This window comes from Aulostomus chinensis, chromosome 11 (assembly GCF_037954235.1).
Source record: "Aulostomus chinensis isolate RoL2024-O1b breed Wild chromosome 11, RoL_Achi_v1.0, whole genome shotgun sequence".
Taxonomy (NCBI): Eukaryota; Metazoa; Chordata; class Actinopteri; order Syngnathiformes; family Aulostomidae; genus Aulostomus; species Aulostomus chinensis.
Genome location: NC_141330.1, coordinates 23624564 through 23636490, shown reverse-complemented (window position 1 = coordinate 23636490; position 11927 = coordinate 23624564). Strand labels below are relative to the sequence as shown.

The window sequence follows — 11927 nt, the reverse complement described above, 5'->3', positions numbered from 1 at the left end:
GGCTACTCAAATGCCTGTCGACTTTCCTGCGATTTTAAACCGTGCTTCAACATCTTTTACCTTAAAATGGAAACGTAAAAGTAGAGTGAAATACTATCGAGCAAATTTTAAAACCCAACAACATGATATTTTAGTATTATTTTCCGTAATATTTGCCAATTTAGTCAGGGATTAATTTGGTTCCACTTTGTCGTCACGATCTACGACAAAAACTACAGGACCCATATGTAGTTCTTCTGGGGGAAAGTAGTTCGTTAACCTACACTATTTTTCCAGGGTTATTATTAGTTGGATTTCGCTTTATGTGGAAATTAATTGACGTGAGTGACGAGGCAAGTTAACTCATCTCTATGGACTAGAAGAGTCAGTCAATCAGTCAATTATTTTAACAGTGTATGAATTACTAAATAATTTTATGAAATTTTGGTGTTCAACATGATATAACAAAAAACTGCAAACTGTCAGTGAAGACTCAGTCGTCCAGGTCATGGGAACTCGAAGACACAGCACTTAGGGGAAACTCAGTAACCAATCCATTCTCATGAGAATTTTTTTTTTTTTTACACTTTTTAAAAAAGTAGTTAGGTTTTTATGTTTTGTGTTTTTCTTTTTGTTGTTGTTTTTACTACTGAGTAGTCAATAAAAACATGTAGGCAAACACAAAATTTTGGGGACATTTTTCAATTTTATTTTGTCTTTATCAAAGTTTATACATCAGTGTGACACGCTAATGAAAGAAGGAAATTGATCACTTGTGGTGTCTGTGCCCCTCATATGCAAAGTTTTTTCCATACATATTAACGTACTTGTTCTTACTATAAAAAATTGAAGAACAGATTCATCGCTTGTTTTATTTACGAATCCAACCTTTTTTTTTTTTTGCACCCTTGCAAGAGCTTATATGACCTTTCAGTTTAATAACTTCTAGAAAAGTGAAATCTTCATTATTCATTTCATGGAGAGCAGCATACAATTATTCTTTCTGCCAGCACACCAATTCTTCTATCTCACAGACAATATAAAATTAAATTGCACAAGCAATGAGTATGAGCAAGGCCTTCTCTTGAAATACTGAATAATTCTGGAATCCATAGGGAGAGGCCCTCCGTCTGCCTGCATTAATTTAGCCCCTGCTCAGAATAAAATTATGACCACAGTGCAGCAATAGAAGAGCACTTCCCCAGACAGTGTAAAGAAAGACACCAGCCAGATATGGGTTTAGTAGAAAGGTGAATTTTTTTATTTAAGAATTACATCATGTTTTGTTTTTTTCAGAACACCATCCGTCATATCCTCACTGCAGCTTGGCAGTGTACCAAGCTCCAGCAATGACATCTGGAAAATAAGAATGAATGGAATGTCATGGTTTAACACATTTTTGAAGGATAAAAGGAAAACGGAGTAAAAGCCATGGTTGACAGTGGTAACTAGCCAGTCTACAACACGGCATTTCATGTCAAGGGTGAGTCGTGCTAAAGACACAATCTATCATATATCACTCCTCCACTTACTAGTAGCTGCTCAGTACAGTGAAAACATTTTATTTAGGTTCTATGGGAAATAAAACAGCACACAAACCTTTTTCCTGTACTGACCATGTAAGGAAACACTGGAGCGTGCAGTTCTTTCATGTAACTCACTTCAAGGCACATTAAAAACCACCTCTTAAGAGCAAACAGGAACACACTTGTTTTGCGGTCACTCACCTAGGATTTAAAATCCACGGTACACTGCTCCAACTTGTGACAATTGCTCTATTATAGCTTCAGGTTGGTCCCAGTCAACTGAATACCAATGTGGCTTGGGTTCAAATTTCGAAGTTACTTGCAACACTAAAGTGCTATGATTAGAATCATTTTAGTAATGCAGGTGTCAGTTTTATTATTGAACCAAATAAAATAATACATTCTACCTAATAGACTACAAGGATTCATCAATAAACAGCTTGTCTGGCTGTATCCTTTCCTAAAACGGACAGGTTTACTTTGGTTTCCTCAAGAGCAACAGTGGGATAACCTGAAAATACAAAAAAAGAAACCCATCCAGTGGGTAAATACACACCATTTGAAGAATCCATGTAAAAACTGAAACCTAAAAATACGCTCATAGGATGGAAAAAAACATCAACAAGGCAGCTCTCCATGAAGTGTCCCTTCACATAAAAATATACTGTATCTGCCCATTTTGGGGATGCCCTGCTAAATGTGAATGGAAGAACATGTGGTGCTTTGGAAAACTGTAAATGCATACATGAAATTAAAATTTCATTACAGAAAAGAAAAACCCTTCCATAGATCTCATCATCCTACATATCTGTGGTAGGATGGTAAGTCAAAACAAGTCATTTTGAAATGCAAAATCTTAAACGTCAACAGATGACACACGTGTGTGCATACTCACAAACAGATACACACACACACACACACACACACACACACACACACGTGACCATTACAAATAAAGAAAAAAAAAATCTATCAGAGTATTTTTGGTACTGCACCTTACAAAGGGATTTGCTATGATACAGTACATTCATCAACAGTGACAAGAAGGAAAGAAAATTGAATCACCGTGCTGGCAACGAGATCCTGAGATGTTACAAGATATGTTAAGATATTATATGAAAAATATACTCGCTCATTTGATCTAGTGCTCCTGCAATTTGACCTCAAGAAATAAATACCCACAGTTATGCAAATATTACCATCTAAATCTACTTAGAGACATACCTCATCTCAGGTACTGGTGCAAATATAGAGTCATTTATAAGTGGCGATGTGTTTCACTGGGAATACATCCAGCACATTAGCAGACCAACAGCCAAGGCTGTCCCAGCGCCAACATTAAGAAGAATGGGTCGCCAGTATAGCCACTTTTCTCTTTTCCTCTCTGAGTCACTCAGTCTCTGTTTCATCTGCTGGATCCTCTGTGACAGGATTTCAATCTTGTCCTCACGGTGTCGCTTTCGGACAACACTGAAATGATGATGAGAGGTGAAAATAGTGAGTAACAAAGGAAGGAAATTCCATCCTGTTTAATGTGTCATGTCACTGCTCTGCCAAGAATTAAACAATTATACAAATGAACTTGGTGGCACGGCGGTGCAGTGGTCAGCATTGTCACCTCACAGCAAGAAGGTTCCGGGTTCGAGTCGCGGCTCGGGCACGGGATCTTTCTGTGTGGAGTTTGCATGTTCTCCCTGTTCCTGTTTTTTTTAATGATTTTTAATCACCAGTGTTTGGATGTTATGTGTGCAAAATTTGTTCAGAATGGTCAAGCAGCCTCAGAGGAGTTCCAATAAGTGAAGTTTTTCATTTTGCACGATTTTATGCAACAGAACTACCAAATTACCCATTTGTAGTGAATTTGCCACAGATATTTAGTGGGTCATTTGTACAAATATTAATTCTAATTAAAATGGAACTTCTATGTTAATTGGATCAATTTTACCTAAGACAGTGATTCTCAAACTGTGGTACAGTGGTCCCTTTTCAATGGTATGTAGAGGAATCCAAGAAATATTTTTTGTAAAATGAAATGAGTCCAAAACATAGAATGCTATCTAACAGTTAATACTTTTGAATGAAAATGAATTAAACTGATTGTAATTCACAATAATTAATTTACCAAACACCCAGGACCAAAAGATAAACTGCGGATTTTTTTCTGAGAAAATGCAATGCGCTTAAGTAGATCAGGTCCACAATTCAAAAAATGTGCTACTTCAGTAGCTCAATAGGTATTCTGGCAGGAGGGAATCACAGATTACAAATATGGTGATGGAGGAAAGCTTGTCCTCTGTGTTTCATATTTACTTCTGATTGTCTGATGTGCAGCCCGTCACTGGCTTTATCCAAGCCAGTGTGGCCCTCTGAGAACATATGTTGTCCATCTCTACTATATCTGAATAGTTCCTACACTAGTTTTTTTGTTTTTTCAACTTTGGTCATAATGGTGGAACTTGGAGTGTTCAATTTTTTTGAAGTCCATAGTTGATTAAAAAAGATGAAGAACCACTGAACTAAGCTATACAACACTTTCCATTTCTACTGCTATGTATAGGAAAACATCCTTTTTTAAATGACTTTTGCAGTTTTAATGATATCAAAATTCTTATGGTAACTGTTTGCATTTTTTACAAAAAATTTAAAAGGGAAGACATGGGTGTGGACAAAATTACAGATCCCGCCCACATCAGCAAATATGAAGATGTAAGATTTTAAATGTACCTGTGATGACCTGCAATGTTAAAAGTGGAACTTAAGAATCCAAAGTTTTGTGATTACAGGACAATTTGTTACCACGATACTGTACAATTTCCTGTTTGGAGTGAATCCGACGGAAGTACTTCCTTAAGATCTTCTGTAGTTTTGTGGTATCAAAACTCTTGATGAATTTTTGTCATGAGCATCCACAGATCCTCCATGCAAGATTACTTTCCATCCGGGAGGAATTTGAGAAAAAAAAGGTTTGTTTTTCAATTTTCATGATTTTTGTGGGGGAAAAAAGTAGGTGGAAATAGGCATGACAAGAGCAATTCAGGCTTGGACCCAGAAATGTAGTCTCATTTTTAAACATGATACAAATTCCAAAAATGACCTGGCAGAAACATAAGTTCATTTAAAACCATCTTCTACAATGTACCTTCAAAATTGCTCTCAGGTCATCCTGAACTGTATTTCTTACCGTCCAGTGTTCTCTGCTTCACGATGGTCTCTGCTGACAGGGTCCTCCACTGGCTGGGGTTCTACCAATTCAGACTGTGGCTCCAGGCAGGGACCTGGCTGACCATTGGGCCTACTGTGATTAAGATTAGGTCTGGGTGGAGGTGGTGGAGGGGGCAGATCCGGCTCAAAGCACTCTCTGGAAATCACTCTCTGATAGATCTGCATCAAAGAAAGAATTTTTCTGTCAAACTTTGATCAATATTGAGACCCCCCCCATCCACCTGTTACTCCTCACTCAAGTCCTTAAGCATTGCAATAACTTGTGGGACATAAGTCATTTTTTTATGTTCATATCTTACCTCCTAGTTCATGCTATGACTACCTTCTTATCAAATGCTGGGTAAAAATTGCTACACAACCAGGTGTACTGCAAACAGCATTATGCAGTAGTTTCTACAAAGGGTAAAAAGGACCTCTCGGCAGTTTTAATTTTTTTCCCCACACAACCCATAACTCACTGAGTTACTGATAAACCCATTTTAGTAAAAGCCAGTTAAAAGCACTTGAAAACACCAGGGCAGTAAAAATATTTCCCAAGCAGTGCTAGTTTCAAAGTTACTCTTGAGCAAAAGCATTAATCTACAGAGCAATCCTGCATTAAATCAGAACACAATTGCTCACAGAATATTGGGAAAAGGTGAATTATTGCCAGTGATGTATTTTTTTCTAAAATTCCATTAGTTTGCTTTGCTGCCCTAGTTACTCTGAGCCTGCAATCTTTTGCAACACAGGCTGAAGCCTCAGGCTCTAACAGCTACCTGAGCTGGACTGTCTGACAGAATGAGCCTAGCTCCCTCGATGATGGCCATGTAGGAGAAGCGGAGCTGGTCAGCTGTCTGGATCAGGCCCATGCGGTATTCTCTCATATCCAGTAGCACCTTCTGTATGTCCACTGATGACGGGTCCTTCCTCTTGCGCATCTGTAAGAACAGGTTTTTGTAGTTGCTTGTTTAGAATACAGTTTGAGGGACTACAGTTGAGATTTTTTTGGCATTACGTCTTTGTGTTATTTATGAATGCAACTGTCAAACAGAAATCCTCTCCATTCAGTACTACTTCTAACACTAACATGCCACAGAATGAGCATCTCATTTATATTACCCAAAACTTAAAACTCTCAGGTAAAGTTTTAACTCTTTGTGACATTCCCGACCCTCTTCTCACCAAGATCAGGCAGGTGTCCACCAAGGCAAAGGTCCCTGAGCGCCCAATCCCAGCGCTGCAGTGCACCACTACAGGCCCATGCCCTGGGCCAAGTGAGCCAGACTCCTGAACCTTGAAGAGGAAGTTGAGGAAGGAGGCAGGAGATTCTGGAACGCCAAAATCGGGCCAAGTGGTGTAGTGAAAGTGGGAAATCTCCCTTGACTCCCCTGTCTACAACAGAAAATGTATGATGTTATGCAGGACTGTGGGATTGTAGACACAAGGTTCTGCCCGACTAATTGCACAAAACACAATTGTAATTTTGGGGGCACACACTGGAAGTTTGAATAGGAGTTGTCAAGCAGTTCGACTGCTTTTACTGTAGAATGCTGAATTCATTAAGACTTCATTGTGTGATTCAAGTGTATACTTGTCTACAGTGCCCTTCAATAATGCAATTAAAATCGGACTACTTCATTTCTTAATTTGATTATTAGCTTACTTGGTTTAATACTGGTACATTTAAGTCCATGTATTCTTAGCAACGAGATACTACTCCTAAATGATACGCTTTTAAACATCCGTTTTACAAGCACAGTCAAAGAGAGCCACCTGTTCACACAAAAGCCTGAAGATTCTTACTGTGTCAGAAGAAACAGTAAGGGGAATAAATGTTGATACCTTTCAATCTAACAATTTATAACAAACGTCAACACCAGCACAACAAGTTGTGACCCCCCAGTGACACCAGCAAAACTTGTAACGATTCTTAGTGTTTCACACACAATAGACACTTGGTGTGATACAAGCCATCCACGTCAGGATAGAGAAACCATCTTTGAACAGAGGAGGTGGACTGCGACATTTCCTTTCACCTATTTACAACCAAGTCATTTCAAAGCTTCCCCAAAGAGCTCAGCTGAAAGACCCATTTGGAACGGCTGCTGCCAGCACAGCCCATTAGCATCTGAGTGGTCGGTGAAACTCCCCAACGACCACCCATGAAACTCCCTGACACCGCACAACGACTGTCGTTTGGGGAGGCCAGGTGAGTCTCGGGAGGGTCGTTTCCACCACAATAGCACTGACCACTCCCACATAGGTTTATAAGCGGGAGTTTCCACACTCTTCACTAGAACTGAAGAAGCCTCTCGGATGAGAGGTGAAACGTCTTCAAGATAAACTTACGTCCAGTTGACCAGATTTTACTTCGCTTCGATCTCATGGTGTGATACAAGTTTTTTCCTGGGTCTCCATAACAAATCAGAACTAGCTGACTAATACACATCAACTGATACTGCTAAAAATTGGGGGGAAGCCTGACACAACATTTTCATACAGTCATGTCAGCGTCTGGATTTTCCAACTATTTGATAATAATACTGAGAAGAGCCTAAGAAATAATCAGTACCTGTAGCTTTCCTTGTGTTTAAATTAAAGAAAAGCTGATCAAGAACCAGAAAGAACAACTAATTAAATATTTACAGTGACAGAAAACTACGAAAATTGTCTAATTTAACAAAACACATCTCAAAAATGTAATATCCCAATTTGCACCACTTGGATGAAATTTAAAATGCCTGACTGACAGTTTGACTCACCTTTGTGTTTTGCAGTTCTAGCACTCGGGTTGTGTAATAGGATTGGTCCTCTTCTGAAAGGAGCCTAACAACAAACCCTGTATCTGTGAAAGACATCTGTAGTTCCTCTGTGGTTGGCCAGTACTGCGCACACTTTTCCTGTAAAAATAGAAATGAATTAACTCAGGCTGAGATGATGGACTTTTTAATAAAAGCATACATACAGGAAGTAAGCTGCACCTAGGCTTGGTTTCATTAATGGGTGTGTACATATACCATTTCTCAAAGATTCCATGAATTCAGATAAAAACCACCAAGACACGCCTCTACCAAATGAAGAGACATGTCATTTATAGACATATTACTTACCCTCAGGGTCATTATATTACTACGGTTTTTAAAGTTCTTGTCAAAATTTCCAGCACTCAACAATAATTCAAATAAATGCTGATTTGTGAGCATGACTAATATCTAATAAATTCTGTTGGGTCACATTAATAAACTAGCACATGACCCCTATACAACTGCAATGTGTAGTTTTTGCACAATTGCTTTTCTATCAGTTTAATTAAAAAGAAACAATAACAACAAAAACACGTCTTACTTAAGCCCCTTTCACACTGCACCAAAAACGCTGGTCAACACGGGTTTTTCGGCACTCTGAAAGGGTCGACTCGGCATTTCGACCCGCGTCGACCAACTCGCCAAGCGACCCAGGTGTTTAGCGGCTTGGCTCGGATCGCCTGCAGCATGAAAAAGGCAACCCGCGTCGTCTCAGGTTTCACGCGACCTTACTGTTGCATCCTGATTTTGTCACTGTGCTGCCTGTCAGGCTTCGCCTGTAGCTTCTTCGGCTCCCTTCCAGACGAACCAAAAACTCCATCCTCCTTCGCTGCATTAGCACTCAGACATTTCCCAATCTGCGCCTAGTTTGTATGCTTTGCAAAAGAGACAACATTGCAATGCACGCAACGACAATGCTAATGTTTGACTCGGCGACGTCTACTTTGTGTTTGTTTACCTCTCAGTGTTCTGGCGCACGTATATGTAAAATGATGTTGTCAGCGCGATGATGTTACGAGAGAGAAAAACACAGGCACGCAGCCCTCACAGCGGGAGTTCAGACCTGGGTCTTCTGGAAGCTGGAATGTGCCCTAATGCCGAGCAAACGCAGGTCCAAAAACCCACGTTAACACGCGTTTTTCAGTGTGAAAAGGGTATTAGTGGGATCTAAAGAGACTGGTTGATGGATCTTCTTGCAGACATTCAATATGTTGATATTTTTACCACTGATTATGCCAATAGCTAATATTTACTGACGTTGATATTACATTATTAGTAAAAAAAAAAAAAACAAGTTTATGATGACATTTATATTTGTACCCACTGAAAATCATATGAACAATGTGAATTTGAAAAGTAATGCTTTATAATTGCTTCATGTCAATCCTGTTAGGAAAGAGCTTACAAATTTGTAGCACCTGTATGTTTTGGCTAATGTTTTCATCCCTTTTTAAAATGTTAGAGAAAAAAAATCATAGATTTCCCCCTTTTTTTGATCACAAACAACGGATGACGAGCAAACAATAAGGAGAAGCTTGAGTAAAACCCAATGTTAATCATCAGTATGATGACCAATATCTGCTGACATTATTGTGTCAGTCAGGAAAGCTGATGTTCCTTGTTTCCAGTCTACAATGTATCGAACAAAATGTCAAAGTGTTTCTTTACATGTAAAGAATTAACACTAGTTAACCTATAAGATGGGAGCACTGAGTCAAAGCAACACAATGCATTTATGCAAAGCGCTTTCTAGCGTTATGTCAAGACACGACAACTTGTAACGCATCACACATAACTTTTAAAAACAGACAAAAGAACATGCAATGCAAAAAAGATCAGCAAGTGATTAAATGTACTCACAGATCCCTTTTCAATCACTCGGTTGAGCATTATCACAGCTTTGGAACACTGTTCCCAAATCATCAGCCAGAAATGACCACAGGTATTCCTTAGAGGCCCCTGTGGATGCAAATCAGGGCAAAGCACAAATCACAGTACATAAAAAGCCCATGACATATTAAAGTAAAATATTATAAAGTACATTCCTCTGGAGACAGCCTGCCAATTTATTCAATTTAAATCTGAACTGTATATATGTAACAGGCATTGACGTTTCTTGAATAAAACTTCACCTGAGAAAGAATGTAAGCTCTTTGGGCTTCTTCCACCATGACTAAACTTGCATTGATGTAGTCATTTTCAGAATTTTCAAGTTTTACCCGACTGTGATCATCTAAAACAGAAAGGACAACAACAAAGGATTTATCAATTATAAAAATCATCACTGGCAATAATATACATTTTTATTTACATCATTTGTAAAGACTCACATGGACTAACATCTCTGTAGCGGTTCAAATTCCGATTCACTGGGAGTTTTGCCACTTTATAAGGGTATTCACATGCTTGGTTACGTATTTCCTGTTCGGAGAGTAAAGATAGAACATTAGCATCACTTTAAGTTTATGGAAGACACATTGTGCCACAAACTGGTGCATATTTATGGTGTCTACTTAATGCCTGATACTGTCATTACAAGTGTCACAAAGAGATTGTCAAGCTGTAATATAACCTATATTTTACTCTATGTATTTAGTCACTTCAACAAAACTTGTTGGGATGTCTTTGTTTGTTAAGTGATGTCATCACAGTCATCTTTAGGCTGTACAGTAAGTCCATACAACAACATATTGTTTTTTTTTTTCAATGCTATATCAATATTTCAGCCCATAGTCATATATTGTGACCCATATATGTTATGGCAGCTACTGCATTTTCAAATGAATTCACTTTTGTAACAGTGTACTACTGTATAATTTTACATTAAAAAAATTAACAGTTAATAATACATTGGAATGGAAATTCGGAATTAAGTAGTTATGACACAATCTGTCTGTCCAGTTATCAATATCATGTTATGTACATATTACTACCCATGTACGCACAGCAAGTTGTTTTCACATCTGTTCTTAAATTTAGTCAATCATGTAAAATAATATAATAAGTATCATAATATTTTGTGTATTGTGTTGCAATGATTATATCATGCCCCATGTGTTATGACACATTCTTATTAAAAAAATAACTGTCAAAGGAATATATTATTTAGTCCTGTGTAAATCCGGTGCAGTTACAGATTAAGTTATTTTACTGTTTTTACAACAATAACTTAACAAAAAAAATAACGAACGAAATTATTGGCTTCAACATATAGCTCCATAATGTGGTTTCCAACGGTACAGTAAACGAGTGAAAGGGAGGACATACATTATACTCAGAATTTAAGAGTAGCTCTAATTTAATTAGTTGTCCATAATACTGTACAATCAATCATGGAAATAGTCTGCGAAATACCATTTAAGATTTAAATAAATGTGGATCGACAAAAAATACCTAATAAGAACTGCAGCGCTGTGCAATCTTAAAAAAATACAGACGCAATTTTATATTTATTTAAACCGACTTATTTGGATCGTGCCCATTCTCTTACATTTCACCACAGGACGAGGGTTAACCACTAAACATCTCCCCGTACCTATATCAGCTAACATTGCAGGTAACAGGCTATATGTACACTAACATCGTAACCAAAGTTAAACCGGGAACAGAATGTGAATGTGAAGGCAGCATGGTACATGGTGCAAACACGTGCTTTTCCATGGAAGTCCTGATGATGCGGAGTTCTAAGAAAGTAACACTAGGGTCTGCTGGTTAGCATCAGCCAGCATTTTTTAACCGAGCTGAACTGTGAGCACTGGGCATTTGCACGTTTTCTAGCTACGGAAGTCGGAGAATTACGATATTAAAGCGCGTTGCCGACTTCTCATTCATCGCTAATGTACGTAATTAAAAAAAAATCATTTCACCGTGTGATAACTTATCTCAATCAATCTCACAGATGACTAAAAGTAACAAAATATACCCAGGTGGGCTAGCTATCAAATAAGCTAGCTGAGTAAGTTAGCAAATGATCGTCATAGAAACACGGGAGGCCCTGGTTTCGACTTACGTTGTAAATGTTTTGCCATCTCCCGGACGAATCAATGTCTTCAAATTCTTGCTCCATTGTATTCTCAGTAGTGTCCCGAGATACTTCCAGTATGATCAAAGACTGTTAGCTGCGCTGTTCTCTCAAGTTAGTCCTTTCTGTCAGCCATCTACTGCCTTGTGTAACCGTGGGTATCCCTGCGGGGAGCTTGCTGCTTCTGTGCAATACTGCACGCTTACCGAGTGTGGTTGCCAGTTCTGTATGTATTTCAGCTAAAAAAAATTAAACACACTCACTTATCGGCTAGTATTCCATATTAGTATGAACTTTTGCGCGTAAATGTACTTTACATCTTTGCTTTTAATAGCCTGTTTAGTTATATAAAAACAATTTATTAAATATGCATGTATAAATTTCATTGCACGA

The 11927-nt window shown here is 38.3% G+C and overlaps 1 protein-coding gene across 1 annotated transcript; it reads right to left on the bottom strand.

The window, feature by feature from the left end:
- Positions 1-2327: 2327 nt before the first annotated feature.
- On the bottom strand, positions 2328-11751 carry ptpn2a (protein tyrosine phosphatase non-receptor type 2a). The gene is made up of 9 exons (XM_086219103.1): positions 11523-11751; positions 9844-9934; positions 9646-9746; positions 9374-9472; positions 7472-7609; positions 5892-6101; positions 5486-5647; positions 4687-4886; positions 2328-2975 (listed from the first exon to the last, which is right to left on the bottom strand). The coding sequence occupies exons 1-9, from the start codon at positions 11577-11579 to the stop codon at positions 2783-2785; spliced, it is 1251 nt and encodes a 416-aa protein (XP_086075229.1). The 5' UTR covers positions 11580-11751; the 3' UTR covers positions 2328-2782.
- Positions 11752-11927: the final 176 nt, after the last annotated feature.